The 19,228-nt window shown below is 41.6% G+C and overlaps 1 protein-coding gene across 11 annotated transcripts in view; it reads left to right on the forward strand.

Annotated features, from left to right (window-relative positions):
- The window catches only part of Ccdc91 (coiled-coil domain containing 91), a 200,792-nt gene extending 184,194 nt beyond the window's left edge, over positions 1-16,598 (forward strand). For all 11 annotated transcript variants that reach the window (XM_070038098.1, XM_070038163.1, XM_070038179.1 and 8 more), the window contains one exon: positions 15,490-16,598. In XM_070038098.1, the coding sequence (XP_069894199.1) occupies positions 15,490-15,600 (111 nt within the window). In that variant the 3' untranslated portion in view covers positions 15,601-16,598. The remainder of the gene's footprint in view (positions 1-15,489) is intronic.
- The last annotated feature ends 2,630 nt before the right edge of the window (positions 16,599-19,228 follow it).

Raw genomic sequence — 19,228 nt, forward strand, 5'->3', positions numbered from 1 at the left:
ATAGAGGGTAACAGCAAGAAGTAAGCACCAGTAACCTCTCCTCTTTCCAGTGCAGTCTGAAGGAAGTGTGTGTGTGTGTGTGTGTGTGTGTGTGTGTGTGTGTGTGTGTGTGTGTGTGTGTGTAACAGCAAGAAGTAAGCACCAGTAACCTCTCCTCTTTCCAGTACAGTCTGAAGGAAGGTGTGTGTGTGTGTGTGTGTGTGTGTGTGTGTGTGTGTGTGTGTGTGTGTGTGTGTGTGTGTGTGTGTGTGTGTGTGTGTGTGTGTGTGTGTGTGTGTGTGTGTGTGTTGAATTGCTTTCTTTCATGGCTGACCCCTCTACCAGGTCTGTGTCTCATAGGTCAGTTTTATGTTGATATGGCTCGTTGTGGACCATCCTATACTACTAGCAAATTCTTGTCTCCAAAATAATCACAAGTGATGCTTGTCATTGAGAAGTGATTATGATTTTTCAGCTAAAAGAAAAAGCATAAAAGGTTCTTGATTCTAAGGCACCCTAGGACATCGCATCATGATTGCAATAGAGGGAACTTGTGTTATTGTACAGAATGACTCTGGATGACATTAAAAAATCACCTGTGCACATGCACCAGAGGCTCATACCTGTAATCCTAGCTACTTAGAAGGCTGAGATCTGAGGGTTGCAGTTCAAAGCAAGCCCCAAAAGGAAAGTCTGTGAGACTCTTTATCTCCAGTTAACCACCAGAAAACTAGAAGTGGCGCTGTGGCTCAAGTGGTAGAGTGCTAGCCTTGAGCAAAAGAACTCAGGAACAGTGCCCAGGCCCTGACTTCAAGCCCCATAACTAACCCCCCACTGCCCCCCCAAAAAAAAGATGGGAGTCTGTATTTCACTGTTAACTAGTTTCTGAAAGTCCCACTGTCAGCCTTTTTTGCCTAGTCGTCAACCCAGCTTTGTGATTCCAGAGGCCTTTGTGAATGTGCCTTGCTTCTCCAGTCACTAGCAAGGGGAAAGGTTCCATACTAAGTACCAAGGTTGATGCTTCTCCATCAATACTAATTTCTTCACTAAGTGCCAACAGCTCATACCTGTAATCCTGGCTACTCAGGAGTCTGAGATCTGAGGACCACAGTTCAGAGCCAGCTCAGGCAGGAAAGTCTGTGAGACGCTCATCTTCAATAAACTACCAAAGAGCCAGAAGTGGAGCTGTGGTTCAAATGGAATAGCACTAAAGCCCAGGGACAGCACCCAGGGCCACACAAAAAATAATGATAGTAATTTCTTGTGAGTTTTGTTATTGTTCCTTTCCCTAAGGAAAAACTCTCTTAAGTCAATAAAAAGCTCACTGTGGAATCTGATTTTGAGGGGCAAGTGCAATATGGGTTAGAAGCAGAGGAGCCATGAGTATATTCTCGTAGAGAACCTAATTCATGTCATCTCTGTATTTTTTGGTGCCATTTACCCTTGCCAGCATGATAATGACATTGAGTAGGTTCAGCTAGTACTAGGCTAGCACTGGCAGACACATTGTAGAATAAACCCTAACTTAGCAAAGGATGAAAAAGGGCTGATTCCAATGTGCTATCTAGTGTAAAGTGAAGTTGGGTTGAATTGTGGCCACATTCATTCATTGGTGTACTTCTTGAGGCTGCATCAGTGTCACAACAGCAGAGTCACACTGGCAGCGACTGTGTGGCTCTCCCAAGTCTGAATCCCATCCCCAAAGAGCTTGTGAACTCACTGGATCAGGTAGTAATAAAGGAAACTATTTGTGAACAGATAATCGACAAATAGTGCATTACTGAAAAGATTAGTTCCCACAGACTGGAGTCTTTTTTTAATAGAAAAGCTAATGCATAAAAAGATGTCTTATATTGCCTTTTTCCTTGTGTGTTTTTTTTGCGGGGGGGGGGGAGTGAGTGAGTGTGTGTGTGTGTGTGTGTGTGTGTGTGTGTGTGTGTGTGTGTACGCATGCACTTGCAGGCATGCATGCGCTTATCCTGGGGCTTAACCTCAGAGCCTAGGCATTGTCTATGAGCTTTTGTGCTCAAGCTATATAGCATTCTACTACTTGAGCCACAGTTCCACTTCCAGCTTTCCTGCACAAGCTGGCTTCAAACTATAATCCTCAGATTTCAGCCTTCTAAGTAGCTAGGATTACTGGTGTGAGCCACTGGTGCTAGCTCATTCTGTTTGTAAGTCACAATTATACTTTATTTTTGTACAAGTACTAAGGCTTGCACCAGTGTTTTGGTGATGTCCCTTAGCTCTTTCTCTGGTGCTCTAGACCTTGAACCAAGCTCCACTTCTGGTTTTCTGCTGTTTCACTGGAGCTAAGTCTCACAGACTTTCCAGCCCAAGCTGGCTTTGAACTGCAGTCCTCAGATTTCAGTCTCCTGAGTATTACAGGCATGAGCATCAGTGCCCAGCTGGGTGTATTTTTTTAATACATCCACTACTTCCACGGTTTTTTTTTTTTCTTAGCTCACAGTTTGACATTAGAACGTTAGACAGGTACAGAGTGGAGTCTCAGTTTCCCCTTGAGTCATGCCATGCTTGAGAGGATGCTGGCCAGTGGCACCTGTGAGGCACAGTGATGTCCGGGTCAGCAGGTTTTCAGCTCAGCCTCCTGTGATTCACCAAGTCTGCATGGAGCTTAGGAGAATTAGAGAAGCATTCATAGTGAGGATTTAGGAGCATTTTACACAGCTTGGCCCACAGCAGTGCAAATCCCAGGATTAAGAAGAGGCTTTCTGTGAACTCAGAAGGGAGACACTGCAGACCCTGGCGAAAGAAATATATACACAAGGGCACATATTTTCAGGGAGACACAGGTGATGTATTCTTGAGTAGAGTCAGTTTAAGAAGATAAGCCCTATCCCAAACCAGTTATCAAAGTGGTTCTGAGCAGTCACCCTGGCATGGGAATCCATTCTTATCCACAAGACTTAGTCTTCTGTCTACATTGTTTCTCCAGTTTGTGTATTCTGATGTTTTTTGAGTTCTATAAAGACTAAAATTCTTCCCGAATACAAATCACAGATAGAAGGTATAGAGGTGTGGTTCAAGTGGCAGAGGCCCCACCTCTGAACAAAGGATCAGATCCTGAGTTTATGAAAGAAAATAAAAAGTTGGGTGCCAGTAGCTCAGACCTGTAATCCTAGCTACTCAGGAGGCTGAGATATGAGGATCACAGTTCAAAGTTAACCAGGGAAAGCAAGTTTATCTCCAGTTAACCACCAAAGTATCAAAAGTGGAGCTGTGGCTCAAGTGATAGAATGCTAGCTGTGAGCACAGAAGCTCAAGGACAGTGCCCAGGGCCTTGGGTATTTCTGTTTCTGTTTTGTTTTTTGGTGCCAGTATACCAGAGCTTGAACTCAGGCACATCTGTAATCCTAGCTACTCAAAAAGCTGAAATCTGAAGAGTGCAGTTTGAAGCCAGCCTGATCAGGATAGTCCATTATACTTTTATCTCTGAATAACCAGCAAAAAGCCAAAAATGGAGGTGTGCCACCCTTGAGCAGAAATGCTAAGGGACAGTGTCAAGGCCCTGTGGTTCAAGTCCCAGCTTGGCACAAAAAGAAAGAGGAGAGAGAGAAGGAAAGAAGAAAAGAAAGTTAGAATGAAGTAGGAGAAAGATTGAAGGAAAACATGGTGGATGGCTAGAGCAAAATGAGCAAAACAGAGACTCTTAGGTGAAATGGAAAAAATGTGTAGCCAGAAAAGAGGGTAAAAAGAAATTATTTAGATTAAGGCATGCATATTTTACCAAACAGTGCTGATGTGTCTAGTAAAATACTTAAAAATCTTATGAATTAAGTAGTCTTGAATACAATAGCTGAATCTCTTGTGTAGGACTCAAATTATTTTAATCCTTAATAAGGGATCAATAGAATTCTGATTATAGGAATTACTTCTTTAATTTTAAAATACATATATCCACTTCAGAGGTATAGAATGAAATGATCACTATGGGCTTTATGCCTAAGATTTATTTTAAAAAAATTTTTCAAATGATAGACCGAAAGGATGAATACTAAAGGAAAGAAGGCATAATGTAAAAGTTCTCTGTTTTTCAAAGGAAAAATTGTATAATATACATATACTTGTATGTGTGTATATATGTGTGTACATATATATGTGTGTGTACATATATATGTGTGTGTACATATATATGTATGTTATCTTTAAATAGTTGTAAGAAGGATGAGACTCTCCAGTTAACCACCAAAAAGTTGGAACTGGAGCTGTGGCTAACGTGATAGAGCAGTAGCCATGAGCACAGAAGCTCAGGGGACAGCATCCAGGCCCTGAGTTCAAACTCTAGGGGGAAAAATAATGACCAAAACTTAATGGTAGCTTTCCTCGTCATATCACTGGCTTTATTTTACATTTCATCTTCATCCATCCACCTTGTGATTTCATAGTCTGATCTTTTTGTGTCCCAGAGTTCTTGTATGTTGTTGTGTTAGTTTTTCATTTTTTTCTTTGTTAGCTATCTGAAGGGAGTGTTTCCTCAATCTTGATATTCTTTCCTCTTGATCTTGTCTGCAGATAATGTTGTCCACTATGTTTTGTTATCTGATTTCTTTATCACAATGACATTTCTGCTTAGCCACCCCTCTATGGCATTTCAGCACATTCATTATTTTGGTTGTAGTTGTTGAGTTGCTGTGATGTTTTTGGAGGGGTCTCAACACCTTGCATTTTCACATTTATATTTCTATTCTGTGATATGTGCACCTGTTGAGAAAAGTTTCTCTTCCTCTCTGATGTGAGAGAGCCAACTCAATAACAAAGTCTGTGTGTATGAAGTAAGAAATGGAAACAGCTGGAAACCTTAACCATCTTCCCAGTGAGGCTGTGCGGGAGCAGAGCTGTTCTAGCTACTCAGGGATCATCTGGGAGTTTGACAGTGCTTGAAAGTGTAATAATTGCCAGGAGCTGGTGGCTCGCGCCTGTAATCCTAGCTACTAAGGAGGCTGAGATCTGAGGATCACGTTTTAAAGCCAGCCCAACAGGAAAAGTCTGCAGGACTCTTTATCTCCAATAAATACCAGAAAACCAGAAGTGGCTCTGTGGCTCAAGTGGTATACTGCTAACCTTGATCTGAAGAGCTGAGGGACAGTGCCCAGGCCCAGATTTCAAGCCCCACAACTGACAAAAAAAAAAAAAAGTGTAATAATTGAAAACTGAGGAATAAAAGAATATGGGGTAGAGGCAAAGGAGAGGCAGTGGTGGACATAACAATATGAGAGAGCGCAGTGGAGTTACTACAGAAGAGTGAGGGTCACTTGGGAAATAAAGAGCTTTTTTTAAAAAAGAAAACATTCTGTATTTCTCACTGAGAAATACAGATACCTGCTGAGCTTTTCTGACCCATGGCCACACTGGCCACAGAGAACTGACTGAGCCATCCTCGGTGGTTAGTGCTGGGTCTGTCTGAGGGATGAAGTAATTCATCCCAGCTGGGGCTCCCCTGGGCCATAGTTGACATGGGCACCGCTTTGGAAGACTAGGTGGATGCACACATGATTTTTTTTAAGTCTGTGGTTGTTATAAACAGCAGCATCAGAGGGGTGGGGCTGCACCTCTCAGCAGGCCAGACCTACTCTCTTAGGAACTCGTGGAAAGTGCCTAGCTTCCCTAACAGGTAGAGCTGATTGGGTTCCAGCCTCTATAGACAAAACACGAACACATGGGCTATGCCAAGAGATGTGACTGGGCCAGGCACCAGTGGCTCACACCTGTAGAGCTAGCTACTCAGGAGGCTGAGATCTGAGGGTTGCTGGTCCCAAGCTATCCTGGGCAAGAAAGTCCATGAGATTCAGATCTCCAATTAACCACCAAAAATCCAGCAGTGGAAGTGTGGCTCAAGTGGTAGAATGCCAGACTTGAACAAAAACCCAGGGACAGCGCTTAGGGCCCTGAGTTCACTAGGGCCAGCATGAGAGGGGAGAGTGGAGAGATAACAAGTATTAGGTGGGACCACAAGGGTGAGACTCATACTGGTACTGCAGGAGCCTTTCTGTCCTCCTCCTTCAGCGTCGCCAGGTGTATCCTCCCCTCATTGTTCAATGTGTTAAAAATTTCAATCCGTCCATGTGCCATGCCCACACTGGGGCTCAGCTGGTCTCTGTCTCCCCCATCCCCACATTTCTGGGAGGTATAGAGCAGGCTTGCCCCAAAGCCCACAGCTTCATCAAAAGCTGACAAGCCTTCCCCTCTTCAAGGAGCCAGGTAGGGCTCTGGAGCATTGTATGTCTTCCTTCTCTGATGCCTGTGATTTGCTCCTTGCTCTTCTACTGTCCTGTCTCCTCCTGGATGAGTCCCAAAGCACTTCCTTTCTTCAGAACATAGCCTCTCCTCATGTGTCTGAGGATCAAAGCTATCCATCCCTTGTCTCCCCCCCCCACCTCAAGTTTGAATACTTGCATATACTGGCTATCAGCAAACCTTCTCTCCCCCTTTCCTCCCCTTCTCCCCTCCTCTTCACTGCCCCCCCCCATATGTGTGTGTTGGTACTGGGGTTTGAATTCAGGGCCTCTCACTCTCACTTGAGTTTTTGCCCAAGGCTGGTACTCTACCATTTGAAACATTCATCCACTTTTCTGTTTTCTTTGAAGAAGTAAAAAGCAATATCACCGTGTGTCTGTGGCTGCTAGATTCTCATAAGGAAACTAGGGCAGGATCTCTAAGTATAAAGAGAAGGTGATGACATTTCCCTTTCGAGTGGTGACAGTGAGCAGGTTTCAATGTATGCCCAGCTCTGTGTAACTATCTTGGTATTTCCCAGTGACTTTGCACTCTATAGGGTCTTTCATTTGGAGAAATCTGAAAAGAGATCAGCAAAACATCTTTACCTTTCATCCAAGCCTAATGAACCTATACAGTAAATGAAGCCAGAAGTCATCCACATGGAATTTCTGTATGATAATTTGGTCGGCATTTGGTTCACCACACACCATTGACATTACTCGATCATTCCATTCCCTGACATAATGTCATTTGTTGAAGAAAAAAAAGACATTTGCTTGTTGCTTCAGATAGTAGACTGTAAGTGGGGGGGTGGGGGTGGGAATCAGATTGCTTGTAACTGATTGTAGCCGCTCACATGATTTATTTCCTAGCTCCCATGTTACAAATGATGCTAGGTAAAGATAGGTTTCAAAAAGAAACTTAAGTAACATTTGCCAGATTTTCTCCTGAACCTTTCTCATCTACCTACAAAATATGGTCTGGAAACAGGAAGTGTTAGACTATAGTAATGGTAGTGTTTCTGTGGGAATCTGTTTTCCCATTTGCTTTTGGAGGGGGGCCATAAAAATCACATTGAAGCCAAGTGCCAGTGCCTCACGCCTGTAATTCTAGTTACTCAGGAGGCAGAGATCTAAAGATTGTGGTTTGAAGTCAGCCCAAGCAGGAAAGTCCATAAGATGGTCGGAGATGAGAATCTCCAGTTAATCACCTAGAAGCCTGAAGTGGAGCTGTGGCGCAAGTGGTAGAGTCCTGGCCTTGAGGAAAACAAAACAAAACTCGGACAGCACCCAGGCCCTGAGTTCAAGCCCCAGAATCAACACCAAAAAACAAACAAAAACAAACAAAAAAAAACTATCTGCTTTCTGTGGAATTGTTGGCTCTTCAGAAGTGCTCAGACCATTGTAGGCCAACATCTCTTTCAGTGTCAGCAGTTAATACTGAGATTATTGTTCCGAATAATCTGTTAATTATTGGGATCACTTGTTCTGTGTGGTTTTGATCAGAATGTTTTAGTGCTATCCATTCAGCCCTAAAAAATATTTATTAATTTAAAGACATCTTTGTTCTGAAGAGATTCGTAACCACCTAAAATATGTGCACTGTAAAAAAAAAAAAAAAAAATTACCACCAGCAGAAAACAAGCATGGAGTCATGAGGGCGAATCTGTCGGCAAGTCAGTATGAATTCCTATGTGCCATGAGGTCATGTCTGCTCACTGAGCTGTTCTGCACAATCAGCTTGGAATTTCCTAGGGCAAAACTCCTAGCATATTTTATCCATGATAGTCACAATTTTAAGTTGATTTGGCGTCTTTAAATGTAAGATAGGGAGAAAGAAAAGTGATTGCCAGTATAAGGAATAGAAATTTTCTGGTATACAAATACATTAAGGTATCTGTATAACCTAATCAATAGAATTATTTTATTTTTACTTTTTGATGTATATAGATTCTTCTTGGGGAGATGAGATTCCATTGGTACCTTTTCAGCTCATAAACTACAACATCTTACCTCTATGAAAGTTTCAGTTTTATTAGTTTTCACATTTTGAACTTGTCCTCAAATCCTTGAGCTTGTAATAGAAAAGCTAAAATGTTCATTCCTGTTGTAATAGGATATATGCAGAGTATCAAATTGGTTCCTTTATCTTTTGATGTTTATATTTGTCTCCTTGTAATAGAAACTAAAAATGGCATAGGCAAGTCTAGAAGTGAACAGTTCAAAGCTAGTACAGAAACAAAAAGAAATGGTAAAGGATTCAGGCTCGTTCTGCCTTGGTACTTTTATATTCTTATCACTTTCTATTTTTAGAATTTTTTTTGCCTGTCCTGGGGCTTGAACTCAGGGCCTGGGCAGTATCCCTGAGCTTCTTTTGCTCAAGGCTAGTGCTCTGCCACTTGAGCCATAGCACCACTTTCGGCTTTTTCTGTTTATGTGGCACTGAGGAATCGAACTCAGGGCTTCATGCATGCTAGGCAAGCATTCCCAGCCCTTATAATCTTATTTCTGACTTCCAGTAGTAGGCAAAAACAAGTCTGCTGAAGCTGTAGCAAACACATTCATGACAGTGGAAGAAGGAAAAATGCAGGGCAGAGAAGAAGAGCAGATGTTACCAGCCCTACTTTTAAGGAGTTCCCTTGAAGATCCCATCCAGTGACTTTGCACATTCTTTTGGCTAGCCTTGGGAACTTGCACACTACTGTCAAAATTAAACCAGAGCTCCACTGTAAGAGGAAACAAAGAAAATATACATTGGAGAGGCAACTAACAGACCTTTCTGTAATCCAGGACTGAGGGCAAGTGTTTTTCATATGATCTTTGAGCAGGTGCTTGTACCATCTTCAGTCAGTAATATCCCAGTTTAGCTTTTTTTTTTTTTTTTTTTACTGAAAACAGCCCTCCTCCACTTGCGTACCAGAAGAGAGGGCCTCCAACTTCTCTTCCATTTCTGCCTCCAATCAATCCAGGAGGATTGACCAAGATGGTGTTTTCTACTTGGCCCTTTGGTGCAGCAGATCAGATCTGGAATGTGACAGACATATTTTTTCAGTGGTCAGCCATAAAATCTGGAAGATGAAGGGCAGCCCTGTTTTTCTTAAAAAGAACAAATAAATCTGTGCACAATAACTTCCATGTAATGAACGGCATTTTTTTTTCTTCCACTCTTCAGTTTGGATGCAAAGAATTTAGAGTTTCTGATAGGAAATTGTATGCACCAGCTGTACAGCACTCAGCCTTGTGTACTTGGGCAGTTTGTGGGTAGGAGGAGGTGTACACACAGGCTGGTACTAGACCTTGACCTCAAGGCCTTGTACGCTTGCTTAGCCTTTTACACTCAAGGCTGGCATTTACCACTTGAGCCACACCTCCACTTCTGGCCATACTTTCCTACCTAGGCTGGCTTTGAACCATCCGTGATCCTAAGATCTCAGCTTCCTGAGTATCTAGAATTACAGGTGTGAGCCATGGGAGCCTGGCTGAATCTACTGTTTATAAAGAGAAAACATCTTATGCCTTCATGGCTGCATCTAACAGGGCTTTCAGAACTGAGGTTAGGTTTTTGTGTTAGTGACTGCCAGAAACTGTGCATGCCTCTAAGGCATAGCTAGCATTCTTGTCTAAGCAGGCAGTGGATACTAGGGCTTAGAAATCAGGCTTAGATGTCACACACACACCGCTGCTACTAGGGTGAATCATAACCTCTCTTTTCCTTAGTGACATTTATATAGTTATTAAAACTATAAAATATAGCCAGGCCCTACTTGAGTCTGGTGGTTCATGCTTGTAATCTAGCTACTAAGGAGTTTGAGATCTGAGGATCATAGTTTGAAGCCAACCCAGGCAGAAAAGTCCATGAGATGCTTACCTCCAATAAACTACTCAGAAAAGGCTGGAGGGCTGGGAGGGTGGCTCAGTGGTAGAGTGCTTGCCTTACATGCATAAGGCCCTGAGTTCTTTATCTCAGCACCACATAAGCAGAAAAAGCCAGAAGTGGTACTGTGGCTCAAGTGGTAGAGTGCTAGCCTTGAGCTGAAGAGCTGAGGGACAGCGCCCAGGCCCAGAGTTCAAGCCTCACAACTGACAAAATAAAAAAGAAAAGAACAGAAAGAAAGAAAGAAAAGGCTGGAAGTGGTGCAGTGGCTCAAGTGGCAGAGAGCAAAAGAAGCTCAGGGACAGTGCGCAGGCCCTGAGTTCAAGCCCCAGGATTGGCAAAACAAAAACAAACAAAAAATACCTATAAAATATGGCAATACATGTTAAAGGTTTCCCAATGGTGCCAGCTGTACATTACCCTTAGCCAAAAGTCTGACCTGGGCTGTACGAGTTACAATAAGAAAAAACAAATGTGGCTTTCATCCTGGGATCTGCTTTGTTTTCTTGGTGCATGCATTCTGGCTGTCTCAGAGTTGGGGGGGGGGGCATGCACACACACACACACACACACACACACACACACACACACACATGCATGCCACCAGTTCTGGAACTTGAACTCAGTGCCTGCGTGCACTGAATGTTCAAGGCTAGCTAGCACACTACTACTTGAGCCACAGCTCCACTTCCAGCTTTATTACAGTAGTTTCTTGGAGATAAGAGTCTCACAAACTTTTATGCCTGAACTGACTTTGAACTGAGATCCTTAGATGTCAACCTCCTGAGTAGCTGGGATTACAGGCATGAACCACCAGTGCCCTCCTCCATTTAATGAATTTAAAGGCAGTATGGGACCAGGTACCTTAAAGGCAGGGGGGGTGGTGTAGGGTTGGGAGAGATGAGGGAGAACAGTGGAAAGGGTGACATTGATATAGATCTAGGTGCATTGTATTCACAAACTGACTTGTGAGGAGAGGTTAAGGGGGAAGGAGGAGAGAAGAGAAGAGGAAAGGAGGGAAGGGAGAAAAAGAAGGAAGGAAAAGAAAGACGGAAGGAAGGAAGGAAAGAAAGAGAAAAAAGTGAGAGAGAGGAGAGAGAAAGGGGGAAAAGGAACAGGAAGAGAGGAAAAGAAGGAAGGAAGATAAGAACCTGAGAAGTTGTGGAATTTTATTGCTACTTCAAAGTGAGATTGACTTTAAATTGGTATAAAAATCAAACAGAAAGGGAAATGGGGGGTGGGAAGGTGGCTTAGTGATAGAGTGCTTACCTCATGCATGAAGCCCTGGGTTCGATTCCTCAATACCATATAAACAGAAAAAGCCAGAAGTAGTACTGTGGCTCAAGTGGTAGAGTGCTAGCCTTGAGCAAAAGAAGCTCAGGGACAGTGCCCAGGCCCTGAGTTCAAGCCCCAGCTCTGGCAAAAAAAAAAAAAAAGAGGAATTGTCTAGAATTCTTTGGCTGTGGGCATTCTTTTTTGGTGGTTTGTTTTTGTTTGTAGTTATTCGGGACACTTTGCAAGATCTCTGAGAAGTAAAACAGTTATGATGAAAACTCTTCTCAAATTCATTGAGTTGTCATAGTGATGCTTAATAAGAAAAAGTCTATACTACTTTTTAGTCTGTACTAACAATCACAGCACCTCCAGAGGGCCCAGGCTACCTGGCCCAGTGTTGCTAAGTTGTTATGTCCCACAGGACTGAGTATGCAGTAGAGTCTGGGGTACAGTCATTTATTCTGTCCAGAAGATTTAATGGTAGATAGAAATGTGCCTCTCCATTCCCCAGGGGAGTCTGTGGTAGTTTAGGATAAAATGGCACAACTACCCAAATATGTACAGCTTCCTTTAGGTGGCTCAGAGACTTTTCCTTCCCTGAGACATCTTAAACAAAAACAAACAATGAGAGCACAGTCCTTTAGTTGTGGCCAGTGGGGTTTAAGATACTTTATACTCATGTCTCATTTAGTTCAAAGAGCATCTGTAATTCATCTTGTACTCGATGGAAAGTTACACAGCTCTTTTGTTGTTGTTGTTGTTGTTTGATATGGTGACATTCTTGAGCTATCAACATCGATGTAGAATATAATTTGACAAGTGTGCTGGGTCCTGATGGAGCATCAAGGGTGAGTCAGCAAAAGTTCACAGTACATTAGTCCTAAGTGTTCTCAAGGTCAGGGTCAAGGCACTAGCATTGCTTTCCTGCAAACCACTGCCCAGACTGCACTGGGTCTTTCAGAGTCTGACTGGTTCTAAACATGTATTTTATGTAACACTAATTACCCTGAAATTGCCTCAAAATCCCTTTCCACATGATTTACAATACTATTCCCAGAGAGGGCAATTTCATGACCAAGCTACAGCTTTACCTACAGGGGATCCCGCCCTGAAAATATGAACAAAAGACTCTTTTAAGAGAAAAACCTTATGGGGGGGTGAGTGTTAGCAGCAACAAAACAGGTACTAGAGGCCAGGTTGCTGTGCATCATGTCTGTAATCCTAACTATTTATGAGGCTGAGATCTAAGGATTGAGGTTTGAAGCCAGCTTGGGCAAGTAAGTTCCTAAGACGATTAGCACCAATTAACCACCAAAAAGCCAGAAGCGGAGGTGTGACTCAAGTTGTAGAATGCCAACCTTGAGTGAAAAAACCCAAGAACTAGGACCAGTGCACGTGTACACACACACACACACACACACACACACACACAATGGTACAAGACAACCTCCATTAATACAGCACATAATATCACAATTTTATTAAGGTTCACTGATGAGAAAGGGAAGCTTGGCACAGTTTAACACCAAGGTTGAAAATTTGGTCTGATATCAGTTATAGCTGCTTTATATATAGAGCTTTTGTAAAACAAGATCATAAAATTAAGTTATGTACAAATGTAGGTTGGAAAAGTAATATTAGTAAACCTGATACTTTCATAACTATCAGAATATTTTGCTTGTAGAAGTTCAGCAGTTATTGATAAAACCCTTAGTACTTAATATAACAGAAAAGAAGTGTATGTGGGCACGTATATTTATTTTAAAAATAATACATCACACTAGGCACTTGTGGCTCATGCCTGTAGAATCCAGGCTGCCAACAAACTGAGATCAAAGCCAACTCAAGCAAGAAAATCCATGAGACTCTTATCTCCAATTAATCAGCAAAAAACTGGAAGTAGAAGTATGGCTCAAGTGGTAAAGCACCAGCCTTGAGCAAACAGCACAAACACACACACATACACACAAATAGGTGTTTTAAAAAATGAACATTATTTTTAATGAACAGCGCATTAAAATGAGGCCGATTACATTTTATTGCTCTTTAGACAGGTGTATCCTTCATATTGCATTCTTGTGGCTGAGAAATACTAGCTAAGGACAAAATATGCGTGTGTGTGTTTTCTTTTTGGTGCTGGTACTGGGATTTGAATTCGAGGCCTTGTGCTCTCACTTGTTCTTTGTTTTTGCTCAAGGCTGGTGCTCCATCACTTGAGCTATACCTCTAACTGCCAGCTTTGTGCTGGTTAACTGGAGATAACTGGAGTCGCTCAGATTTGTCTTACCAGGCTGGCTTTGAACCATGATCCTCGATCTCATCCTCCTGGGTTGACAAGATTACAGATCTGAGCCACCAGCTCCCACATGAGTACATATTGATCATTTTGACATGTAAGCCACACATGTAGAATTAAGGCCTATTCCAACGAGGGCAAGCAGTTGAATATTTTGCCAGAATTGTTCTTGACTCAGGAAAAGGATAAGGTCTTGTCTAGACAACAGAAATATTTAGAGATCAAGAATTAGCCAGGAACATAGACTTGAGGTACTTGCTTCATAAAGAAAAATCTGGTGTCACGTAATCACGCTCGCTTCTCTCAGCCTTACGTGCTACGTCTGGGCAGACCTGTGAAATTCGCCAAGCTTCCTCTCTCCCCATACAGAGAGCCTACGTTACCAAATTGCATGTACATTTTTTGAGCATGTGTTCATTGAATGGATTTTTACCTTCATAGAGTAATTGGGAGGCCCAGGAAGTGATGAGAAATGAACCTTGACAGCTTCATGAAACCAAAACTGATGTGAATATCACCTTATAGTCAGTAATTCAGATGACTTGTGTGTGTGTGTGTGTGTGTGTGTGTGTGTGTGTGCGTGTGCGTGTGTGCGTGCATGCTAGAGATTGAACTCAAAGCCTTTTCCCTTAAGGCTGGTTGCTCTACCACTTGAGATATACCTCCACTTCTAACTTTTTGGTGGTTAATTGGAGATAAGAGTCAGACTTTTCTGCCTAGACTGGCTTCAATCAGTGATCCTAGCCTCCCACTAGCCAGGCATGAGCCACCATGACTTTAACCTATCTGACTTTAACACAAACAAGAGAAGAAATTAGAATATTTAAATAGAAACTTGTCACATTTTTATCTTTACATATCTATTCTTCAAAGAATATTCCTTTTGGATACTAAATCCATACTATCTTTAACATCCAAAATTCTAGATTTGTGTGTGTGTGTGTGTGTGTGTGTGTGTGTGTGTGTAGTATAGAGTAGTGTACATAGGTACTGGGGTTTAAACTGAGGGTCTGTGAGGGTCTGTGAGCTGTCTTTTAGCTTTTTTGCAAGGCGGGAGCTCTACCACTTGATTCATACCTCTACTTCTGGCTTTTTGCTGGTTAATTGAAGAATCTCATGGACTTTCCTGCCCAAGCTGGCTTTAAGCCACAATCCTTAGATCTCAGCCCTCTGAGTAGCTAGAATTATACTCCTGAACCATAGCATCCAGCTAAATCAAGCATTCTTATCCCCTACATTTTCTAAAACTCATTCTGATCTCGTATATTAACATCTGTGTTCCCGTAAATCAAAATCAGTTACTAAAACAATTTTTTGTGCTAGTCCTGGATCTTGAACCCATGGGCTGGCCATTGTCCCTGAACTTTTTTGCTCAAGACTGGCACTCTACAACTTAAGCCACAGCACTACTTCCAGCCTTTTTTTTTTTTTTCTTTTTGGTGGTTAATTGGAAATGAGTCTTCTCAGACTTTTCCTGCCTAGGCTGACATTGAACTGTGATCCTTAGATCTGAACCTCCTGGGTAGCTAAGATTACAGGTGTGAGAAACCGGTGCCCCACTCAAAATGATTTATTAAATTTTGAATGGTGACCCATCCTCTTGTGTTAGATGCTAGGCCAGAAATAATGACTTTATTTTTGCCTAATTGAAAGCCTTATTTGGCTTTCTAAATTATCCCATTTGAAAATGTTGGTCTAACTTTTCATTGACATCATATTCTCTACCTCTTATAAGATGTCTTTTTTATTTTCTCTCTCTCTCTCTCTCTCTCTCTCTCTCTCTCTCTCTCTCTCTCTCTCTCTCTTTCTATCTTTAAACAAATCAACAGCTTGATCAAGTCATTCGCCAAAGAAGCCTGTCCAGCTTGGAGCTATTCCTGTCCTGCGCACAGAAACAGCTGAGTGCCCTGATTGCCACTGAGCCCAGTGACATTGAGTAGAGACATGGTGTGTTCACCTCGCCTGGCACTGACCTCTCAAATACATGCTGTGAGTGTAAAGATGCTCTTGTTCTTTCTTCACACCTCCCAGCATTAGTTCCCATCCAAGGATACATCAGAACAACATTTACAGGAACTTATCAAGGAATCTAATTTATTTTCTCAATGTTTTCTCTTCCCACCCTATTATTTTATCATTAGTAGTAATAGCAGCAGAGTATAGTATGACCCCAAATCAATGAAAAAGTGCCACATTCTCAAAAGTCACACTAGCTTTACAATCATGTAAAGTTGTGTCAACTCAGAAGTCATGTAAACTTTACAATGCTGTAGAGTCGTGTAAACTTTGCAGGCTTCAGTACCCCATTTGCTTTGTATTTTGCAAAAGGAATAAGGATCTTGATTGTTTCAGGATGATTTCTGAGAAAATGCTAAATTGTATTTACTTGATTTTAAGGATAGAAATAGCATGGATTTCAGCACCTATTTATCTGTGCCACTGGCATATAAAATGCTGATATAATAGATAATAATTCTGATTACCCTAACCTCTTTTCTGCAATTGTATCTATATGTATATTTGTTGTTCTGCTAAAAACATCATGCAAATAAAATACTGAAGATTGTAATTTCAGCTATGATCTGACATATCAATTAAACTCACTAAGTGGGTCTATTTCCTGTGGTTTTGCTTTGCAAAGGCTCTATTAATCCATGACTGGTTCTGTTTTAAGTTGAACTGAAAACTTAATCTTTGAGAATAGAACTCAACACATTTATGGGAATGCAGTTCAAATACAGAATATATGAAATCTTTCTTTTCAGAATGTTAATTCATGAGCATTGTGCTTCAATACAAAATCATGAGTATTTTTAACATCAAAATGTCAATGAAATGTATGTATGCAGATGTCATCTTATTTTCTGAAGTGCTTCTTATTTCAAGGGCTTTGTACTTTTCTGGGATTTCTCAATGTAATAAAAAGGAACTCCAAAAACTTTGGTTAATCTTATTCCTTTTTTTTCCACCAATTCTTCCTTTTCTTTTCACTTATTTTCCTTTCTCAAAAATACTCACATATTATGATGCTTTTACAAACACCCCCCCAAAGTGCTTGAAATATTTACCAAGAATCTTTAACTGTTAAAAACAACTTGGTTTTCTCTTAGAAATTTAATTAAAGTTTAAAGCAAGTCATTAACTTGAATTGCAACTTAGTAAAGGAGAAAGCTTTAAATTCAGTCCAACTCTAGTAGATAAGCCATTGTGCTCCATGGTTCACAAAGCACTTGTCATCTTTGTCAACAAATGATAGGACAACTTTACAAGTTGCTCACATGTGACTTAGCTGGGTATAAACATACAAGGCTACCAAAGGACTAGAGAACATAGACTTACGTCAAGAGACTTCCTCCACCTTTTACTACCACAGTTATTTTTCTTATTCCCTTTGGTTAATTTTTGTGTGTGGGTGCTAGAACTAGAACTTGAACTTGGAGCCTCAAGCTTTCCTTCAGCTTTGTCACTCAAGGCTGGTACCCTGCATCTTGAGCCTCTGCGCCACTTCTGCCTTTTTGCTGGTTAATTTGGAGATAAGAGTCTCATGGATTTTCCTTTCCGGGCTGACCTCAAACCATAGTCTTCAGATCTCCACCTCCTAAATGTCTTGGATTACAGGTATGAGCCACTAGCACCCTGTTCATTTAGGGGGTTTTTTTTGGGTGACATAACAACTTTTAAACTTTGTAGTGTAGTAGTGTATTTTCATTAGTGGATGGGATGTGTATCTGCTCTGAGCTGAGCATTTTCACATATTAATGTCACCAGCCTTTGAATGGAGATGCATAGATCTCTATTTGTTTATCAAGTAGATAAGGTTTCTTCTTGCCTATAATGACAAGGTGAGATTGGGGGTTAGACCTAGTACTTTGAACATGTAGTTAGTCCTGTTCTTTCTAATACCCTGTAGGCTAAATCATTGCTCCATGAGAGAATGTCTATTACCTACAAACTCAAGTTTCTGTTTTCTCAATGATGTGGTAGAAATAGACCTTTTTGTGAAGAGTTAAGCAAGTCTCCACTTCCATGTAGTAGACCATGTGATATTTCCTTCCATGGATGGAGTGTTAACTAGTCCTCCTCTGGAAATGGCGTACAGTGGACAACAGCATGTGTGCCCATGCTCTTCTGTGGCATCACCCTGGCTAGCCGATGTGCTGCTGAGCCTCCTGTGAAAACCAAATGGTAAGTTGCCCACCCAACTTTATCCCAGAGAGATAGGAACCTGTACTTCTGACGTCAGGAGCCCTGCTTCCTGCTTCTCTTTCTAACTCTTGAATACTAGGAGATAGATAGGGTACCTTAGTGCCACTGACATTTTTCCTGAGCCAGCCAGAGCTGGCTCTGTTGTATGCTACCAAAAAAGAAAAAAACAAAACCATCAATGAAGGCATTCCAGCCTAGAATCCCATCCATCACCCTGGACACTAGATGATGGTTAGTTCTTCATTCCTCCAGCACACTAATCCACATGCAAAGTGGAAACAGCCCTTGATTTATTTTAAGGAATGTTAAATAGAAGTGGACCAAAGTCTGGTGTCTAACAAAGCCATGCAAATCATAGATACCCAAAACTATGAACAAACAGTTCCCAACTCAGGAGTGTTCTGCCCCTCCAAGTTTGGAGTTGTGGTTTCAGCCACGTTTCCTACATGCTGATTCACGTTACAAGTCAGAGGAGGCGAAATACCGCCCTGTGCCTCTGTCAGACGACTGAGTCAGGAATCCACAATTAAAAGGCCTTTTGACTGTCTTCAGTTTGTTTTGTTTGTAATTTCACAAACTAAATGGAATTAGGAAAGTGCTATCTGTGTTTAAACAATTAAAAACAACAAATAGTACTCGTTGGAAAAATAGATTTTTGCATATTGAATTCTGAATTTTAAAAAAAGTAAAAGCCTGTTGAACATTTTTTAAATGCTCAAGAAAAGAGAGAGGGCTTGGGATCCGAGGTCAGAACCTCTCATGTACGAGGAAATACCCCACTGTGTCTCCAAAGACTACTGCTGAACATTGTAGCTCACTCGTATAATTCTAGCTCAGGAGGCTGAGATCTGAGGATCATGGTTTGAAGTCAGTTCAGACAGAAAATCCCTGAGATTCTTATCTCCAATTAACCACTCCAAAAGCCAGAAGTGGAGCTGTGGCTCAAGAGGTAAGTGCCAGCCTTGAGTAGAAGGCTAAGGCACCTTACCTAAAACTTGAGTTCAAGCCCCAGTGCTGGCACAAGAGGAAAAAAGAAAAGATCTCTAAGAAGAAGCAGAAAACAGAAGCTTGGCTCTGCCACCCACTTTTCATCATCATTGCCAGTGTCACAGGGAGTCAGGAGAAGCAAGAGAGAGAATATCTAGGACTGCTGGACTCCTCCATTCCAGTTGCATTAATCAAAAACTAAACACATTTTTCATAGACTCAGTCCTTCCACCCTTTTTGTGACAGTCCAGGGTCTTGAACTCATGGTCTTAGGCTTTCACTTGACTTTTTTTCTGCTCAAAGCTGGTACTCCATCACTTGAGCCATATCTCCACATCTGTTTTTCTGGTGTTTCATTGGAGATAAGAGTCTCAT

The sequence above is a fragment of the Dipodomys merriami genome, unplaced genomic scaffold (genome assembly GCF_024711535.1).
Source record: "Dipodomys merriami isolate MVZ:Mamm:240054 unplaced genomic scaffold, mDipMer1.0.p SCAF_10, whole genome shotgun sequence".
NCBI classification, from domain to species: Eukaryota; Metazoa; Chordata; class Mammalia; order Rodentia; family Heteromyidae; genus Dipodomys; species Dipodomys merriami.